At 38.3% G+C, this 21,037-nt stretch overlaps 3 protein-coding genes across 3 annotated transcripts; 1 reads left to right on the forward strand and 2 right to left on the reverse strand.

Moving 5' to 3' along the window:
* Positions 1-3,083: 3,083 nt before the first annotated feature.
* On the reverse strand, positions 3,084-3,470 carry LOC137937483 (uncharacterized mitochondrial protein AtMg00240-like). Its single transcript, XM_068782541.1, has one exon. The coding sequence runs from the start codon at positions 3,468-3,470 to the stop codon at positions 3,084-3,086; it is 387 nt and encodes a 128-aa protein (XP_068638642.1).
* Positions 3,471-10,439: 6,969 nt separating this feature from the next.
* Positions 10,440-15,174, forward strand: LOC137936153 (glucose-1-phosphate adenylyltransferase small subunit, chloroplastic/amyloplastic). The gene is made up of 9 exons (XM_068780711.1): positions 10,440-10,772; positions 11,444-11,740; positions 11,858-12,127; positions 12,269-12,448; positions 13,875-13,978; positions 14,067-14,178; positions 14,395-14,493; positions 14,644-14,763; positions 14,868-15,174. Exons 1-9 carry the CDS (start codon positions 10,473-10,475, stop codon positions 14,982-14,984), a joined length of 1,599 nt encoding a protein of 532 aa, XP_068636812.1. The 5' UTR covers positions 10,440-10,472; the 3' UTR covers positions 14,985-15,174.
* Positions 15,175-19,596: 4,422 nt separating this feature from the next.
* LOC137937484 (uncharacterized) lies at positions 19,597-20,423 on the reverse strand. Its single transcript, XM_068782542.1, has 2 exons — positions 20,312-20,423; positions 19,597-20,228 (listed from the first exon to the last, which is right to left on the reverse strand). The coding sequence occupies exons 1-2, from the start codon at positions 20,421-20,423 to the stop codon at positions 19,597-19,599; spliced, it is 744 nt and encodes a 247-aa protein (XP_068638643.1).
* Between the last annotated feature and the right edge of the window lie 614 nt (positions 20,424-21,037).

Raw genomic sequence — 21,037 nt, forward strand, 5'->3', positions numbered from 1 at the left:
CCTCGTCGCCATACAAGAAAATCGAATGCGTGTCTGGGAGAAACGCCACTCTCTTTCAGTTTCAGAGGAGGAATCGAAAATTTTGTTGGCCGCTCCCCTTCTTAGTTTCAACTTTCGACACTAAAAGATAGACTGAGCCAGGGAGGTGACAACAAAAGGAGCCTCGCTAGATTGAAATTGAAATTTTGGCGAAACCATGGACTTTTCAAGATCAGTTCGCGGGCTTGGCCTTGCACCAAAAACTTTGATTTACCTCTTTTTATGACTTTCCTGTCTGCGGTTTGATTGAGATGGGGAGAGAAGAGGCTTATCTAAATGCGACCTGAGCCGAGGTGACCATTAACCAACTACTACCATCAATGAGTTAATCTAACCATTAACCATTAATCACTACTGACGTCTTTGTGGACAACTATGACTTAAAAAGATTGATAACCAAGATTGTTTTGTGATAATACGACAACCATTGATATTTCCCATAACCCTGTCTAACACGATCTAACCAAACACGATGAGGTGGATAGACATTTCATCAAACAGAATCTTGAAGCTAAGATAATTAAATTTCCATTTATTAAGTCTGAAGATCAACTAATATATATACTTAAAAATATAGTTAGTAACAAGACTTCTACAACTCACTTAACAAGTTGTCCATGAATCTATCTATGCACCAACTTGATGGGGATTGTTAGCGCGAACTTTCAAATAGAAGAAGAAAATGATCTGTTTATGGAAACCCGAGTTGTCAAATAGAAGTTTTATGGATCAATTATGATATGTTTTCTTCTATCATAGATTGTCTATGAGGAAGAACAGTCCATAATTTACAAAAATTTGTTATTACAATCAGTTTGGTGGGACCGCATCCTCTAGGGTTACATCCTGCCATCCATTCTTGTCATACATCCGCTGGTACTTGAAGCCCCCACAAAGCTTTGTAGTTATGGCCCCATGGCCCCCATATGAACCTCTGAGAAAATATCCACATGCCTTCACAGTGCACTTATTCATCACCTTCCTCACACCCTTTACATTTTCAATTAGATACTTCCAATAACTTTGAAGAAAAGCAAGGAAAATTCTCTTCAATTACTCATATTTCTTCATTTTTTGGAGTTTGCTAAAGTAAAGTATAACTCTGGAGTTAGCTAGAGAGAACGGTGGCATGAACTTCCAGCAAATAGAACTACAAACTGTGAGAGTTATCTTTCTTTTTAGCTTACCAAACTTTCCAGGCTTCCAGAACTCGATAAGAAACAGGAATGAATTCAGGGACCAGCAAACCATTTTCGGAGGTTCCAGAGGCTTCTCGACTCCCCCTTCTTTTATCAGCCCTTACTAACTCTTGAATCTTCTTGAGTGGAATCGGATAAGGTTTCTTCATGTTCTTGGGAAGTATATGTGGGAGAGTCAGTGACAGATGAAAACGACGACAAAAAGCCAGGCAAAGAAAAAAAGTCTCTATCTCTGTTACTAGTAATTCTTCAACAACTAATAGCTTCTTTTACTCTTTAAATTTAAAACTTCAGTCCTAATGCATGGAAATAATGGAGACAAGAAGAAACAAATAAAAGGGTGAACGAAGTGCTAGACTTACGATGAGATCTGCTTAACATGTCTAACGTTTTTAGTCTAATCCTGCAAATCATTTCAAAGAATTTCAAAGTTGAAAGGCATTTCTGGTCGATTCATGATTGAAAGGCTCACCCCTAATCGAGGCTACTATGACGACTGAAGCCGTAGTTCCTACTGCCTTGCCAAGTGTGTTGCGGCCCACTGCCATGGCCGCCGTTCGCAAAAGCTTGACCTCCTCTGCTCGTGTTTCCTAACCCATCCCTTCTTTGGAAGCCGTGTCTGGATCATCAACGCCGGTGATCACTATCATGGAAAGAATCGATAGGAACACAAACATAGCGCCGAGGAAGACAAAGCCACTCGAGATATGAAATACCTTAGTGCCACCAATCAAGGCCTTCTCCAATATCGTAGCCATGTCTAGCTGCCGTTGTTTAATTCTCCAGTGTTTTGGGCAATTTATGTTAGTCCGTGGGTGCACAAGGCTGGGACATTCTATCTACAAAGTTCCCTATCGCCCTGGAAAGGCATCTCTCTTGGAGAAGATTGATTTCAATTTAAAACTTCTTCAAGAACTGTGAATACATGGTCCTGTCCAATTTGATCTGAACTTTTACCGTTTTGGTAGGAGACGAATATGGGTTCATCTATGTTGTTTTGAGGTCTATGACGTTCTATATATAATTCTTGTACATAGATCTCCTTTTCTAGTTGTTTAGAACTGTTTAAACTTCAAAAGGATAATTTACCGGGAAACCATTGTTCTGTTTACCCAGTCATCCTCCTTCTGAACTCTCCACATGCTGTTTTACAGAAAGTAATTCAACAATGACTGTTTTTAAACCGTGAAAACTATAGAAAAAACGAAGCCATGCCGTCAGTTCTTGCCCATCAACACGCATTGAGTATTATTAAAACCTCATATTAACAAAGAGCCGTTGAGCTCTGCTCGTCGGGGAGGCACAACCAAGAAGAGGAAACAAAAAATAAAAATGATGTATTCTGATTATTCACTGTTTACAAGTTACAATAGGGACTTTATACAATAGAGGGGTAAAATGGTAACATTACATAATAATGAAATAATAAAATAATAAAATATTATTTACATTCTAATACTCTCCCTCAAGGTGGCTTGTAAATGTCCTTGACAGCCATCTTGGACAACAAAGAAAAAAGTTGAGTAGAAGGAAGAGGTTTAGTGAATATGTCGGCTAACTGGTACTGAAATCGAATGAGAAGTAACTTGAGGACTCCCGAAGTAACTCGTTCACGAACAAATGACAATTTATCTCAATATGTTTTGTACGCTCATGAAAGGTGGGGTTAGAAGCAATATGTATCGTAGCTTAATTGTCGCAATATAGCAACTCAAGAAATTCAACCTTGACTTGAAAATCTTGAAGAAGTTGCTATAACCAAATGAGTTCACTGGCAGTAGAAGAAAAAGCTCTATATTCAGCCTCGACGGAGGAGTGAGAGACGATGGTCTGCTTTTTTGTCTTCTAAGAGACTAAAGAATCACTAATAAAGTTACAGAAACTTGTAGTAGATCGGCGAGAATCAAGACATGATCCCCAATCAGCATAAGAAAAAACCTTCAAATGAATTGGAGCACAGGCATTAGAGTAAGCTCTCATCTGCAAGGAAGAAGTAGAGAAAAACAATAACCCTTGACCAGGATTGTTCTTGAGAAAACGAAGCAGGTGATGCACGACCTTGAGATGAGGAAGACGGGGTTGAACCACGAATTGAGTGAGCTTGTGAACGGCAAAAGTAATATCAGGGTGAGATAAAGTGAGGTAAAGAAGTTTTCCAACAAGCCGCCTATAATGGGTTATATCAGGAAGTAGGTCACCTTCAGTGGCATTTAAATGAAACTTTGGATCCATTGGAATAGAAGTTGGTGTACAAGCCAAGTAACCTGTGACTTCAAGTAATTGTAAGGTGTAATGGCGTCGAGAAAGCACTATACCTTGCTTGGACTGAGCAATCTCAAGACTAAGGAAGTGCTTGAATCAACCAAGATCCTTTAGCTTAAACTGAGTATGCAAAAACTGTTTGAGCTCAATAATAGCATGAGATGAAAGACCAGTAAGGATGATATCATCCACATAAACTAATAGTGCAACAAAGGAGGATCCATGACCTTTTGTGAAAAGAGAGTAATCAGATTTCGATTGAAGAAAACCAAAAGTGGTTAAAACTTGAGAAAATTTGGAATACCGTTGCCGCGAAGCCTGTTTGAAACCACAAAGGGACTTGTGAAGCTTGAAAACTAGTTTGTTGTGAGAAGAAGATAACTCCCCCTGTCGAAGGTAACCAAGAGGGAGATCCATATAGATTTCTTCAAAAAAATCACCGTGTAAAAAGGTGTTGTTGACATCAAGCTGAGCTAGATGCCAACTATGGGAGGCAGCAAGAGCAAGAAGAACCTTCACAGTGACTAATTTGGCCACTGGAGAAAAAGTGTCAACAAAATCCAAACCCTCTTGTTGGGTATAACCTTTAGCTACCAAACGAGCCTTATATCGCTCAAGAGAATCATTAGATTTAAGCTTGATTTTATAAACCCATTTGCACCCAATGGTTTGTTTATAAGGAGGCACAGAAGTGACGGTCCAGGTGTTGTTGGCTTCCAGAGCTTCCAACTCGTCACGCATAGCCAACCTCCATTCAAGGTACTTCACTACTTGGTGATAGTATTGAGGTTCAACCTGAGAAGATAGACTGAGCGCAAACTGTCTGTACGAAGCAGAAAGGGCATGGTAAGAAATGGAGTTAGAGATTGGATAAGACGGAGAAGGTGAAGCAAATGGAAGAGAACCAGTAAGTAAATTGTAGTGATAATCCTGCAAGTAATGAGGTGGATAAGTCTTCCTAGTAGATTTTCGAAGAATAACACCCACAGATGAGGAAGGAACAAGCATGGGAAGATCATGAGTTAGAAGATTATCAACTGGAACATCAGAAATAACTAGTGAATCATGAATAGGTGAAGAATCAAGGTTGGGAAGAGGAAGAACTTCGATGGAGGAGTGGGGCAAAACCAAATCAGGAAAGGGATCAGTAACTTGATTTGAACCTGTAATAGTATAAAAAAGGAAAACTTCCTCATAGAACACAACATTTCTTGAAAGAAAACCTGTTTGGTCTCCATATCATAGAATTTATAACCTTTCACACTAGCTGGATAACCAAGAAACACACAAACCCGAATATGAGGTGGAACTTGGTGCGATGAATAGCTAAGGTGGAAACAAAAGATAAACAACCAAAGACTCGAAAAAGGGAATAATTAGGAGGTGTGTTGTATAGCAAATGAAAGGTGTGTTGTGTCGCAAGAGAAGAGAAGAAGTTCTATTAATCAAGAAAGCCACAGTAAGAATACAATCTGTCCAAAAAGAGACTGAAATATGGGATTAAAAAAACAATGACCGAGCCACATGCAAAAGGTGTTGATGTTTTCTTTCAACAACCGAGTTTTGCTGAGGCCTTTCAACACATGAAAACTGGTGTAAAACTCCTTGATCTTGAAAAAAATCAACAAAAGATAACTCAGGTGCATTATCAGATTGAAAAACCTTGATTTTGGCATTAAACTGCTAAAAACCATATTAAAAAACCTTGGTATCACAAAAACAACATCAGATTTAGTCTTCAATAGATAAATCCAAGTAAATCTAGTACAATCATCAACAAGAGTTAAGAAAAAACGATGACCTGTATAAAAAACAATTTGGTATAGTCCCCAAATATCACTGTGCACAAGATCAAAAGGAAATTTTGACAAATGATTATGGGATTCAAAAGATAGCCTACGTTGTTGAGCAAAAGGACAAATATAACAAGGATCTGATTTATGTAATCTAGTTACATCACAGTTCAATTGATCTTTCAAGGAATCAAGTCTCTTGAAAGAAATGTGTCCTAACCTATTATGCTAAACATGGGCAGAAACATTGTTAACAAAAATATGAGAAACAGAATTCAAACTTTGAGCACTGAGGACATAGAGATCTTGGACTTTGTCACCCTTGCCAACCGTCCTCAGGGTGGATAGATTCTGGATAACAAAACAATCAGGAAGGAAACTTACTTTAAGGCTAGAGTCAATAACTAAAGCACTAACAGAGATCAAGTTGAATTTGAATTGAGAGATAAACAGTACGTTTTTAAGCCCAAGGTGAGAATGCAGTCTAACATCACCAGCAAAATGGACCAAAATTTTAGAATTATTGGGCAAAGTAACTGTAGTGTGAGGAACAACATGCAAGGAAACAAAAACATAAGCTTGAGAGCAAATATGTCAAGTAGCTCATGAGTCTATAATCCAGAATTGAGGTGAAGAAATTAAAGGATTTAAAGACACAGAAAAATAAATACCTGCCAAGCAGTTGGATGTAGAAGATTTTGGAGCAGTGGTGACCTTTGCTGAGCTACTCAAGTGTGTAGAAAGCATTGACATGAGCTACTCAAGTGTGTAGAAAGCATTGACATGAGCTACTGATATTGATTTGAGTCCAGATTCTGAACAAAACTCCCAACAGAAGCAGAACCTTGGCTATCATCAGCAATAGAAACTTGATGAGCAACAACATGAGAATTGTGGTTGGTTTTGGATGTAGATCTAGGAGGATAGCCATGGAGCTTGTAGCAACGAGCTATAGAATGACCAACATTCTTGCAATGAGTATAATAATATTTGTCCTTGTTCTGATTATGGGGAGTACCGTAATTCTGATTCTGGGAAACACTGTAATTCAGATTTCGGGGAGCAATGTAATTTGAATGAAACTTTTGAGAGGTTTGTGAGCCAGGTTTAGTAACTTCTGTCTTCCCAGATTTAATCGCAAATGTCATTGTGTCTGTGGGAGTGTTCAAACCAGAGGCATGAGTAGTCCTCCTTTGTTGTTCCTCTTTGACATCTAGAGAAAAAACACGATTAATAGGGGGCATCAGATCCATGAGGAGCAACTGACCACGAACTTGGGAGAAAGAATCATCAAAGCCTATTAAGAATGACATGATATACTCTATATGATGGTAATCAGTAAGATTTTTAACGCCACCATAAGAGCATTTCCCACAAGAGCAATTAGGACGGTAATTACTCAATTCTTCCCAAATAGTTTTCAGCTTGGTGAAATAAGTGCTAACGGAATCCTTGTCTTGATGCAAGTTCATCAATTCTCGTTTAACCTGAAAAATGTGAGGGCTGTTTCACTGTTGAAAACGATCCCGAAGGTCGAGCCAAATCTCTCGGGCAGAGGCAAGAAAAATAACACTCGCAAAAATATCATTGGAAACCGAATTTAAGATCCATGAGATGACCATATTATTATTCTGGGTCCAGGAGTTCAGCAAAATAGGATTAACACTTTGAGGTTCAGGGATGGAACCATCGACAAATCCCACTTTGTTCTTCACGGATAAGGCAATCAACATCGCACGACTCCAACTGATGTAATTTTCATCGGTAAGCAGCTGTGAGACAAGAACTTGCCCGAGACTATCCGAATGGTGAACATAATAGGGATTCGATTGTTCTTCCAATGCGAAACAAGTCGAACTGGTACGAAGACCAGAATTACAAGCACCCGTCGATGAAGTCTCCATGGAGTGATAAATAACCAACAAGTGAGATTTACAGTAAGGTACGAACACCAAAAAGGAATTGAATCTGGAAAAAGGGGGCACCGACCTAAGCTGACCACCAATGCAGCTCCAAAAAAATTTTCTCCACCAGATCATCCTCCAAAATTCTTCCAAAAAAATCAATTATGTTTATGTAACCTCAGAATCCTTCAGTCTTTCAAAGTCACCGACGAAACCAAAAACTAGTAACTCACCTACTTCGCCGACTCCATTTCAAACAACCAGAAACGCCCTTCTATAACGTAACTGAACTCAGAAGACTACAACATCACCAGCCTCGAGAAGTTTCACTACCCTTGAGACTTCAAAGAGAACACCCAAAATCGGCTCCCAAAATTGTTAACTTCTCGGCCAACAACAAAATCTAGAGATCTGATATTACTTCAAAGAAAACGCCCAAAATCACCAATCCTCTCGGCCAATAATAAAAAACTAGAAATCCAGCCTCTCGGCGAACGAAACCCCAACAAAATGGAAAAGAAAATAAAAGAGGGGTGAACAAAGTCTAACCTCTTTTGCCAACGGAACCTTAACGGAGTGAGAAACCAATAAGAGCTTCAAGAACTTTCGAAATCGACCTAGATGGCGGCGGGAACAGTCGCCAAAAATAATCGCCGAAAAAGGCGAGAGAGATGGAGAGGCGTCCGTCATTGAAAAAGAGCACACCTTGCACTGACAATGAAAGAATCAGAGCGGACGCTTCTCCTCCTGCTCTGATACCATATTAAAACCTCTGATTAACAGAGAGACGTTGAGCTCTATTCGTTGGAGAGGCACAACCGAGAAGAGGAAACAAAAAAATAAAAATGATGTATTTTGATTATTCACTGTTTACAAGTTACAACATGGATTTTATACAACAGAGGGGTAAAACGGTAACATTACATAATAATGAAATAATAAAATAATAAAATAAGAAAAAATGATATTTACATTCTAATAAGTATTCCTCTTTGTAAATCTAGCAACTACTCTCGAATTATATATATTAGCTAGATTATAAGGCGACAGAAAAGTTCCAAGCTAGCGACCAGAACCACTACCACCACCGTGGGTTTTGGCTTCACGACATCTATCTCAGAGATTTATTTGTTTTCTCGTCTACTATAGGCAAAGAAGAGTCGCTCGTCCTCTCCAAACTTTCCCCACTGTGAAATAGAGATGGTACCACTAAGCAAAATTTAAAAGATTCTCTAGGTTGCTTTAATAGTCCAATTACACTATATATATTCGCTCTGAAGATGTACTTTTGGTCATTGATTGTATTACACGATAACATAACCTCCTTCTTCTACTTCTAAACAAGACAAATAGATCCAACCGACGACTATGTATTGTTGGAATTAGCCATTTGCCTGTCTTTAAAATTCACGTTGAGTCTTCTCTAACAGGTCAATCTTTTAGAGCAACTGGTTTCAACATGGTATTAGAGCAGGTTGGTCGTATGTTCGAATCCTGTTGCCCCCAATATTTGTGTTGACAAATTTGGTCCCCCGGTTTGTGGGGGTTGCCCGTGTTGTGGGCGTCGCACATGCGGGGGAGTATTGGAATTGGCCCTTTGCTTGTCTTTAATATTCACGTTGCGCCTTCTCTAACAGGTCGATCTTTTAGAGCAACTGGTTTCAACATGTATCAAGTTACTTCGTTAATCTGGTGGAAAATAACTCTTTTAATAACATGAAGAGAAAAACAGGGTGGGGGCAGAAGAGAATGAACTATTAACAAGCACCTTCATATTTGTTGGGTTTTACTTTTAATAATGGGTTCATATAGCGTAATTGTGCTATATGGTATAGTTTTTTCTTAGTTATTTGTGATGAAATCGAATTTCCTACCATTATTATTAAATTAATAAACAAAATGTAAACAAAAGCAAATGACGCTTAACTTCAGCCATAACGATTAAATTCCAGAAGAAGAGTGTCTCATCTATTTAGAAGTTGTTCAATAAAAAAAACATATATTACTTCTACTAGACTTGATCCGAATTCCTAAACCCATTTTCTTACCATCAAGAGAGGTTACAACTGACCTCCTTCCTACATCTAAGGGATATAGGAAACTGCTAATATTCTACTCATGGTCTCACATGAACATGAAATTAATTAATCTATGATAAGAAAGATACTATACTTATTGAAAAGGGACTTACAATTCTAAATAATTACTTTGGAATCACTCAGCCCCAAGTTTGATGAAGTTAAGAATGACTGCCATATTAATAGGTAAAAACTATTGAAAGAGGAACCAAGATGGCCCCATGAGTTACCCAATTTTGCTGAGGTTGATTAGGTATTCCTCTGCTTTGAAGTTTAAAGCGCACGTATCTGCTCCTTTTTCCCTTTGCTTCTCCCACCTCTTGCTTGTGAGGGACTCAAAAGCAGTTCTTTCAGCGTTTACACGAACCATATTAAGGTATTAAACACATAATTCCTCTTATCAGTATCAATTTAAAAATTCTTGCTAGAGGGCGACTTGAGGAGGCAGTGGTGGCCTGTCCAGCAGCCGACATGCACTTGGCCCGCACACGTGATGTGCTTGTTTGTTACGTTGAGACCGGGTCGGCCCGAACCTCTAAACCATTTTTAAATATTAATTACACTAATCATGCAGTCTAAGAATTTGATAAAGCTAGGCGATCAGATGAAAGATCTGATATGACGTTAACGGCACATTTTCGCTTACTTCTAGAACATTAGCTGGGCCCTCTCATCAGGCAAGCATATCAAACTTGCAAAATCAACCCATGACGTACTGCCGCGTGGCCGAGCCGTGATTTCCATTAACTGCGGTGCGTCACGTGATTGTGCGTCTGAAAACTCAAGGAACGGCGTTGATGCCATGGAGTGGGTGATATATCCCACCTCTTCTCTCTGTCTCGTCCGTGTAATTACTGACAGCCACTTAAAATATATTTGATTCCCTGATATTTAACCCTATTTAATATTTGTTTAGTTACTACGTTACCCCTGTCTTTCGAAGAATTCACAGGACTATCCTAGTGGGTTGGGAGCCGATTGGATGTGACTCAGGCCATGGTCCAGATTCAGTTGTCAGAGCCCACCGGTTGTACCCTTCACGGTCCCACAGAGCGTGTTAGTTATGTAATTATGTTCAATGTTAGAGTCAAATGTGGTCAATACTCATCGTTCGGGATCCACCTATAAAATGAGTCCGCTGCGTTGCATCAGCTTTTGAAGCTCTGCACGGAGAGAAGTTCGAGAGAGCTCACTCCCATGGCGACAGCGGCGGCAGCGATGGGCGTTTCGAGGCTCCCTTCCTCTCAGACCTTTGGGTCATCGAAAGCGTCCGACTGCAGGCGGAAGACCGTCACCGTCCCGACGCCTTTTCTCAGATCGCAGACTCGAGATCTTTCTTCATCGTCGTCACTGCTGTCTGGCGACAGATTTTTATCAAAGGCTCTATGCATTCGCCAAAGAAATGGAGTTAGTCAAAGAAGGGTGGTCGTGGTTTCTCCAAAGGCGGTTTCTGATTCGAGTAACTCGCAGACTTGTCTTGATCCAGATGCGAGTCGGGTACGTCAGTGCTTGCTGAAATGCGTGGTTGAATTTTTGTTTTCACCGGAATTGGACTTCCTGCCTCTTATGTTTTGTTGATAATTTAGTAACTATCGTGCTATTATTCTCTAACTTCTGTATTTTTAGTATGACTCCAGCACGATTGATCTCTGCGTCTGACCGTATTTCAGGTGCTTTGATCCCTTGCCTGAAACTACTAGTTATGGGTCCTGAATTTGTGGACTCTTTCTTAATTTATTTTATTTCGAAGATTTCGCTTTTTACAAGTTCATATTAAATTGACTTTGCTCTAAAATATATGATCTCGGAGTGTCTTAGCCGGAGTTTCCAGATATTTTTTCTGATTTCTACCATCTTACCTTTCTGTTGCTGATATTGGAATGTTTGATGTCCCTGAAAGAAGAGTTTTGTTTTGCCTTCGGGAAAAGGCGTGAACTTTATGGTAGTCTCGTTTGCTTCTCTAAAAAACACCGAAGCTGCCTGCATTTCTAAACATTGATTCATGATTATGATCAAACTTTAATGATGAAATTTATGATACGATGGCGTTCTTAAATTTCATTACATGCACTACTGATTGTTATATGCATATTTATATACTAGACGTCACATTTACAAGTTATTCTGTCATGGATGACTGCCAGTGTTGATTGTGATTTCCTTTGCAGAGTGTTCTGGGAATTATTCTTGGGGGTGGTGCTGGGACTCGGTTATACCCTCTTACAAAAAAGAGAGCTAAACCAGCTGTTCCTTTGGGGGCAAATTATAGGCTGATTGACATTCCGGTTAGTAATTGCTTGAACAGCAACATATCAAAGATCTATGTCCTGACACAATTCAATTCTGCATCACTCAACCGGCACCTTTCTCGAGCATATGGAAGTAATATGGGGGGGTACAAAAATGAAGGGTTCGTGGAGGTTCTTGCAGCACAGCAGAGCCCTGAAAATCCAAACTGGTTCCAGGTATAATATGTTAAGATGTGATCAAGACCTTTCTTGGAACAAATCTTATAAAGCTAAGAGTTAGGTATAGTGGTATGCAAACTTTCCTAAACAAGATCTTTTTGTTTCGTGGCGTAGGGTACGGCTGATGCAGTAAGGCAGTATTTGTGGTTGTTTGAGGAACAGAATGTCATGGAATTCCTTGTCCTTGCTGGAGACCATTTATACCGCATGGACTATGAAAGGTTCATTCAAGCACATAGAGAAACGGATGCTGATATTACTGTGGCAGCTTTGCCCATGGATGAAAAACGCGCAACTGCTTTTGGTCTGATGAAAATTGATGAGGAAGGCCGAATTATTGAATTTGCGGAGAAACCGAAAGGGGAGCAGTTGAAAGCAATGAAGGTATTCACTTTCTGTATGGTTTGAGTGATTTGTGTTGTGGTTTTTCGTTTTGAATATGTTTTAAATGAACATTTAAAAAAATGTTTTATTTGAACTATTTATATGTGCTTCTCACTGTGATTTGTATTTTTTCTTTACTAGGTGGACACAACCATCTTGGGCCTTGATGACGAGAGAGCAAAAGAGATGCCTTTCATTGCTAGCATGGGTATCTATGTGGTTAGTAAAGATGTGATGTTGAAGTTACTCCGAGAAAAGTTCCCAGGAGCAAATGATTTTGGAAGTGAAGTTATTCCTGGTGCAACTTCCATTGGAATGAGAGTAAGTTCTTTAGCACAACATGTGCATTAACATTGATTGTGATGTCCCAAGCATAATGCTAACAATCTTCAGTGGATAAATATGCTCAGCAAGGCTGATATGAAGATCTATTCAGTAAGAGGAGTCAATCTAGGAGTATCATTTTTGAGTTTTGACTTGGAAGACTGCAAAGATAATCTGTGATCAATATCCCAGTAAAACACAGAACAACACAATATCAACAAACTGTGATCAATGCTGTTCATCATCACATGCTTTGTGGGTGATTATACAACATTTGCTGTGTGAACTTGGTTTAAACTCTCATCTTCTGTAAGATAAGTTAGAAAATTGGGTTCAGTTCAAGGAGATGTCTTAATTTCAAATAAAAGGCAGCATCCAACTGGAAATGAATCATTTACTTAGATACCTTAGCTGGTTGACCCCATGTATATGGTATAATAAGGAGACAAAATCATTTGGCCGTACTAAGTTACCAACATCATTTATATTCTTGAACTAATCTTACTGTTTTTACTTAATTTTTATTTTTTTGTGCAAAAAATGACTGTTTGTTGTGAAGATTGTACTGACACAAACCTTAGGAGCTGATAATGGCAATAAGCTACTTGATTATGCAGTCATGAGTCATGAAACCTGAATTGCCATATTGACCCAGCTTAATTAGTTGAGATGTGATTGGTTTCAAGTTTTACATGTTAATATTTACCACTTATGTTCTCTCCTTATGTAACATAGGCTCTAGCAAGAAGCATTCTACTTTAAATGGTTGTACTTGCAATGGGGGCTCTAGCAGGAAGCATTCTACTTTAAATGGTTGCACTTGCAATGGGAAGATAGATAAGAGATATGATGTTACTGAAAGAAAGATAACTGCAGAATGACATTATGTGTCTAAGTTTGGCAAGAAATTTACTGGATTGTCCATTCATGAAGTCGAACTTTGTGTCTTGCTCTGCCTATGATGCAAAATCTCACTGATTTCATCTTGGCCCCACCTTGTTTTGGATATTTCCTTGTTGACCTTATTTCAGTTTAATTCATATGGGAAGGACATTTATAGATACTTGGGACTATACAGGAAATAGCAGCATGCAGGGTAGTATTCTAGCCTAGCAAATCTGACGGAAAATTTTTTCGGTGTGAAATGGATTCTCCCTCCAACCCTGTCTTAAACCCATGTAAGGCAGGTTCCTGTTTTAACTGATCTCATTACTGTTGCTTGCTTGTGCTACTTGTAATTGTATAATCTCTTACAAGCAAATGGGTGCATTTTGCTTGACCATGTAAATTTCAAACTGACCTCATTAATTATCAAATATCTTTGTTTGACCATGAAAATTTCATCTCCACAACTGATTCTTGAACTTAAATTTGGTCTTGCCCCTCGTGTGTTGTTTGGCTCTGTTGTGTTCTCAATCCTCAGGTTCAAGCATACCTATATGATGGTTATTGGGAGGACATTGGTACCATTGAGGCTTTCTACAATGCTAATTTGGGGATAACTAAAAAACCAATACCAGATTTTAGGTAATCTGCTGAATAGTAAAAAAAGAGGGATGTTTTTAGAATAAATGTTTTTGAAAATTCAGTCTGTAATCTTGGTTTTTCTGTGCAGCTTTTATGATCGTTCATCTCCAATTTACACACAACCTCGATATTTACCACCTTCCAAGATGCTTGATGCTGATGTTACAGATAGTGTTATTGGAGAGGGTTGTGTCATTAAAGTAAGACACTGCTGATATTTTTCTTTGAAATTGTGCTACATGTTTGCTAATATTGTTTAGATTTATTTTATATTTTTTTAATCTTTAAGCTACAAAATTATGTTCTAAAACCTATTTGCTTTTTGCTTATTTAGCTTTATAGTCAGGTTTATGTGCCTCTCAAATTGTCTTCAGTACCTAACATGCATGTGGAATGTTTCTTTGTTCTCTGTTCAGAATTGTAAAATTCATCATTCAGTGGTTGGGTTGCGTTCCTGTATTTCAGAGGGTGCAATCATTGAGGACACATTACTAATGGGAGCCGACTATTATGAGGTAAACATCTTACGGAAACCAAATAATTGGGTTGTATTAGTGATTGACAAAGTCACATGAGCAAAAGCGGCAACGCTTCTTCATGGGCAAAGTTCATTATTGTTCTGAATACAAGGATCTAAAGTTACTGTGTATCTTCCTCTTCTCCAGACTGAGGCCGATAAAAAGTTTTTGTTTGCAAAAGGTAGTGTCCCAGTGGGCATCGGGAGAAACTCTCACATTAAAAGAGCAATTATTGACAAGAATGCCCGTATAGGAGATGATGTCAAGGTAAACCTTCACCATTTTTTACTGTTTCCGTTTCCTTCACGATCACTTTATTCAGGCAACTTATGACATTTGTGTGAATGCTCAATTATATGATGCTGTCGCAGATCATCAACCAAGACAATGTCCAAGAAGCAGCTAGGGAAACAGATGGGTACTTCATCAAGAGTGGCATTGTCACTGTAATCAAAGATGCATTGATACCCAGTGGAGTAGTCATTTAAAATAACCTGACTAATGTACAGGAAAGGGTGTTCCTTACCTGCGGGTAACGTTTGTCCGGCCTAGAAATATTGTGTATAATATGCCCACGAGGTAGCAAGACTCCAGCGGAAGAGGAATTAAGAGACCTCTATTGTAAATTTTCCTTCACTAGCAAGCATATGATCCTAAATAATATTATTATTGCTGTGATCTTTTACAGGCAAAAAGCTTATGATTGATGGTGATTTAAGTGAACAAACGAGCTTATGACTCTAAAAACGAATTTTCTATTCAAGGATTTGTCTTCCTCTTTTTTCCTCACCTCCCCTAAACCAAAGCAGGCTCGAATATGTTCCATACAGGACGGGCAATGAAATAGAGCAGGGATTTTTCCATTATTTTTAAAAGCAGGCTTTCTGACTCTCGTAATGCGAACTGTGAAATCCATTCTGCATTTATTGTTTCTGGACCGTATCCACCACGATTATGGATCGCCGAGAATGAATATTAATACGAACGTAAGAATAATATGGGACAGAAAAAAAAATTAAGATAGGGCCTCTCAGATGTTCGTTCAGAAATCTTATTAATGGTGGTTCATTGTCTTTATCTATGTCAGTCTGCTCCAATGGGAAGTTCTCGAGCGAATTCTTAGTCTCTTTCTCTGTAAGAGATGTTTTCTACCCAAGCATTTAAAGAACAGAACAGAACAGAACAGTTACAATTGCACATTATTTTGCGTGGATAAGAAACAGACTGGCCAAGACCATCCTCATGTCTGCAACAACTTCTAGGATTGTCTCGTCGGTATGCATCAGCCTGGGGAGGAGGTAAGACCCATTTTTACTGAGCTTTGCTGGAACGTCTCCAGGGAACGCCTCCAGGCGTAACCCAAGCAATCCTTCTCTAGAAGGAAGATGAACGCTTGTCGCCTCTGTTTAACCTACTCAGTCACCACCCTAAGTTACAGTTGATTCGTGCCCCTGAAATTGCTGCCTCAGGAATTACTCAAACTAAAAAGACAGAGCTTCGAAATGGAAGGCCGTGGGTGGGTGAATGGGTTTCACTCAAGAGATTAATTACAACTCCCTATTTCGGATATTCAGATATTCTAAGTACCTTTTGTTTTAACAAATCTCAACCTGGTTTTGAACACGTTAGATTTATAGTAAAGTACATACATTTCATTTTAAAACGACTCAGAATGTAAATCACCAGATTTTCGTTAAAATGTCTTACAAATATGCAGTTCCATGGAATTTCAAATATACATTTATGATGATCTAATATAAAAATGAGACTATATTTTCAATATTAATTATAGTAATCTCCCACTTGGTCTCATAATATATCAGAAGAAAAGAAATCTATGGTTGCGGACCACAACCTCTTATTTCGTAAACATATCTCATATGTAGTGTTATTTTCCTTCAATGTGTTTGGCTTTGGAGTGTTTTTTTTTTTCATATATTTTGTGATAACAATAGCAAAGTGTTATTACAAAATATGTGAATTGGTCTCTCCATACATTTCACGAAGAAATTTCTTAAGATGAAAAACTTCCATAGTAGCTAAATTTAGAGCCACATATTCTGCTTCCGTGGTTGATTGCATGATTCAGTCTTACTTCTAACTTATCCAAGAAATAACACCACCTCCAAAAATGAAAATAAAACCAGAAGTGGATTGTTTAGTGTCAAGATACCTTTGATAATCAAAGTTAGAATAAATAATTAGTTCCAACTCATCAACCTGGTAAATTAGAGCGTAAGATTTGGTTTCCTTAAATAGTGCATCACCCATTTGACCCCTTCCTGGTAAATTAAACCGGAATTTACTTGAAATCAACTTAAAATGCCAACAACATATGCAAGATCAGGTCTTGTACAATAAGAACGTACATGAGATTGCACACAATGAAAGTATAAAGATATTTAGTCTCATCCAACTTATCTTTAGGTTTTGATGGGCAAACCTTTTTGCTCATCTTCTCTGTAGTATCATATGGAACTTTACCCTTTATACTATTAGTCATATGAAAATGACCCAAAAGTATGTCAATGTACCTTTCTTGAGACAAATTTAGTTCCATCAAATTCCTATCCCGTGAAATTTTAATTCCAAGTTTACAAAACTTCTCCAAGATCTTTCATTTTGAAGGTGCAAAATAACCAATTCTTGATTTCTTGCTATTTTAGCATAGACATAATACTCTATTGAATCTACATAAAACCATATGCTCCCATTGCTTGATGAATTTTATGTTCCATTGTCAACATGCTTGCTTCAATCCATAAATTGACTTCTCCAATTTGCAAACCTCTTTTTTTCAACCGCTTTTGATCAAAACCATTAGGTTGTTCCATATATATTACTTCATTTAACTATCCATTCAAGAAAGCCGTTCTTATACCCATTTGGAACAACTCATAATCAGAATATGTATTTAGTGCCAAAATTACCCTTATCGACTGAATTCTAACAATTAAGAAAATGTTTCATCATAGTTGAACCCATACTATTGAGTGAAACCTTTTGCCACCAATTGGGCATTAAATCTTTCAACATAAACATCTGGATTCTTCTTCCTTGTGAATATCCATTTATACTTTATGGTTTCACTGATTCAGGTGCATCCACAAGTTTCCAAACTTGATTCTTATGCATTGATGCAAATACATCTTCCATCGTCTTTTAGCACTTGTTTGCTTCCACATCATTTATCAACTACTTAAATGTATAAGGATCAAACAAATCCTCATTTAATCTTATTCTCTCATAAACTTCACCAACATATACACAAAATTCCGAGGAAGTGAAAATATTACAAGGCTTTCTTTTCTCTAGTTCCCCCCGTCGCTTCTTCAAGATAATTCTTTGATTTTTGAGAAGTTAACTTACTCTCAACAAAATCAAGAGGGAGGTCAAATGAAAAAGATTTTAAAAGTTCTTCTAAATTTTACTTCTCATCCAAATACTCATTGCAATCAAACCTATCTTCAAAAAATTTAACATGCTTGCTTTCATTGATCACTTTCCCAATTGACTCATATAACAAACATATTTTTGTTTTAGGTTTCAATTTATCTCTTGGTTTTTGTACTAACATAGGAGCCATATAATCCCAAACCTTTAAATGGTTTAAGCATGGTTTCGTTCCTAACCAAAGTTCATATGGGTCTTTTCACCTATCTTAGAAGTCACCCTATTTAAAGTATAAAACATGCTAAACATATGAACTATTTCATTAGACTTGTAAAACTCTATAAACAAATTTGAATAATTTTCTCCTCCTCTATCTCTATGAAAAGTTTTGGGTTACTTTCATTCTTTACCTCCAACTTAAATGTTTGAAATGATTCTAAAACATCACTCTTCTTATGTAACAAATATACCCTCACATACCCTGAATAGTCATCTATAAATGTGATAAAGTATTGATGACCATTTTGAGTTTTCTCATTCATGTGTTCACAAATGTCACAATATCAAGAGTATGTTCACTCTTACAAGTTTTTAATGGAAAAGATAATTATATCATTTCCCCAAAAAATACAACTTTCACATGTAGGGATCTCATTTTAAAGAAAACTATTTAATAAACCTCATTTGATCAAATTTTGAATTTTTTCTTTGTTAATATATCGCAACTAAAGATGCCACAAATATAGTTGACTCGATATGATAGGAGAAGAATTAATAACTTCACACACCACATTACCACACAATTGAACCTAATACATGTCACAATTTCACAATCCTCTGAAAATTATATTATCCCCTCTATACATAATACATGTTCCATTTTCAAAGTAGAATACAAAGCCAAGTTTTTCCAAAGAAGTAACAGATAATAAACTCTGTCCCATTTAGGGAGAATACAACAAATTTTCCAAATCAAAATATTTATCAGCTTCTAACTTTAATAGATAAATTACTACTCTCTCCATACAAGTTTTGCCATCATTGCCCCATATATATAAAGCTTTTTCCATCATTAATCTTTCTTATTTCCTTGAAACCATGTACTTCATTTGACACATGAATAGTTGATGATACCTCTTAATGCGATCTGTCTTGTGACAAAAGAAATGCACCTATTGTTATGTGTTAACCTCAACTTTTTGTTGATTCATTTTTTTTTTTATAAAATTGAGGCTTTCTTTTCTCCTTTCTTCTTAATTCCTTTTTTTCGATTTTACCATAACATTGCTAGTAATTGGTGCTTTTATTTGGCCACTTCCTTGAGCTATCCTAGATAATATTTTCTAATAACCATCCTAGGTAGCGATTCAATAAACATTCACTAAAGGTTTTACCCTATTAAACCACCTCTACAGGGGGATATGCTGCCCATTATTCCTTTTACTGAACATTTAATTGACTAAGCAACTGGATATGAACCCCGTACCTATAAGCCATGGTTGTTTTAAAATTATAGAGTAAAATATATATTTGAAATCATAATTCTATCCATCTACGAATTGGATTTCCTTCCAAAAATGAGGTTTTATGTCAATGCGATGCTCTTGTTTGTGTCCTTGGAGCAGCATTTTGCTTAATACCCAACCATTATTCAACAACTAAAACGATCCTTGTTTAAGTAAAAATACAGCGATGTTGCAGGATTTGTTAATTAAGATCTTCTCTAGGCATATTCCCCGCATCTCCAGAACCAGGCCTTTCATCTGCTTCTGGTTCGGGTTCCGGCTTCTCTACCCCCTTCACTGGACGTGGGTCTCCCTCGTCCGGTTCTGGTGCTGGTTCTTGTTCATCGTCGCTCTCCGGTGGGTCTCCCTCGTCCGGTTCTGGTGCTGGTTCTTGTTCATCGTCGCTCTCCGGTGGGTCTCCCTCGTCCGGTTCTGGTGCTGGTTCTTGTTCATCGTCGCTCTCCGGTGGGTCTCCCTCGTCCGGTTCTGGTGCTGGTTCTTGTTCATCGTCGCTCTCCGGTGGATCTCCCTCGTCCGGTTCTGGTGCTGGTTCTTGTTCACCGTCGCTCTCCGGAGGGTCTCCCTCGTCCGGTTCTGGTGCTGGTTCTTGTTCATCATCGCTCTCCGGCGGGTCTCCCTCGTCCGGTTCTGGTGCTGGTTCTGGTTCTGGTTCCGGCTCCAAGTTCGGTGGTTCTTCTTCCCCATCATCGGGTGGCCCTTCTGGAGGCTCATCTAGTCTGAGCATCCTACTTCCCACAGGTGCAGATGGAGCCCATGCGGTTTTTCTAACAAGTAGCTTCCTTCCTTGTGGGAGCAAGTGCATCATCGTCTTCCCTACGTCGCAAATTCATACCAATTCCATGCATGAACGAATAGGGTACGTGAAAGTCGGGGAATAGTAAAGAAGAACACTATACCTCGATTGGGGAAGTGAGTGTGAAGCCTTGATTCCGCCAAGTAGGAGGAGTGTCCAAGTAAGAGCAGCGTCGCAAGAACTGCATGTAGAGCTCTAATTTGTTCCGAAGCCATTTTTCTTCCTCGATGATAAAATTCATCTCCGGGGCAAGAGAATAAATAGAGATGGAAGTGCACTGTGCGTCACATTCTAATTCCATCAAGTATCGTTTGATCAAGTCCATTAGGAAAATTGGGGAGTTGAGATGTGGTAGATGCCGTTCGCAGTGCTCCACTCAAACATTTTTACTGGCTAAAATTGGTCATAATCTCATCAATGAAATCTAGAAAACTGATTAAGGCAAAATCCAGATGTTCAATTGGTGCTTGGGACTGAGATTTGTGTACCCCATCATTAATTAAGTTTATTGCGAGAGAATGTGGGCACAGGACATCCCACTTCTCTCCCAGGTGGGTGGATGTGGCAATGATCATCTCTTTCTTATTAAACTTGTAGCTGTAGCCTGTATCGAACATTCTCTCAGAGACTCCAGTTTCTGATGCAGATGGTTCAAACTCCAGTTTCATATGTTTCCGTTTCCAACTGACAGAACCGAGGAAGCTGCAGTGAGCAATTAGCTAGCAAAAGTTAGTACTTGACTAGCAATTCAAAGATATGAACTTTTGCAATTTTGAACCTCTCAGGAAAATTAGAACCTCTTCTATGTAGTTGCAGGTTTTTTTTTTTT

The sequence above is a fragment of the Aristolochia californica genome, unplaced genomic scaffold (assembly GCF_029961685.1).
Source record: "Aristolochia californica isolate CCGP_79_NKW_82.1479 unplaced genomic scaffold, dmAriCali1.0.hap1 SCAF_7, whole genome shotgun sequence".
Classification (NCBI taxonomy): domain Eukaryota; kingdom Viridiplantae; phylum Streptophyta; class Magnoliopsida; order Piperales; family Aristolochiaceae; genus Aristolochia; species Aristolochia californica.

Bases quoted from the DNA above. Each gene is read 5' to 3' on its own strand.
- LOC137937483 (XM_068782541.1), bottom strand. From the start codon at position 3,470: ATGGATCCAAAGTTTCATTTAAATGCCACTGAAGGTGACCTACTTCCT.
- LOC137936153 (XM_068780711.1), top strand. From the start codon at position 10,473: ATGGCGACAGCGGCGGCAGCGATGGGCGTTTCGAGGCTCCCTTCCTCT. The intron at 12,449-13,874 runs GTAAGTTCTTTA...CTCAATCCTCAG, and splicing joins CAACTTCCATTGGAATGAGA to GTTCAAGCATACCTATATGA. The intron at 14,179-14,394 runs GTAAGACACTGC...TTCTCTGTTCAG, and splicing joins GAGAGGGTTGTGTCATTAAA to AATTGTAAAATTCATCATTC.
- LOC137937484 (XM_068782542.1), bottom strand. From the start codon at position 20,423: ATGGCTTCGGAACAAATTAGAGCTCTACATGCAGTTCTTGCGACGCTG. The intron at 20,229-20,311 runs GTATAGTGTTCT...TTTGCGACGTAG, and splicing joins CACTCACTTCCCCAATCGAG to GGAAGACGATGATGCACTTG.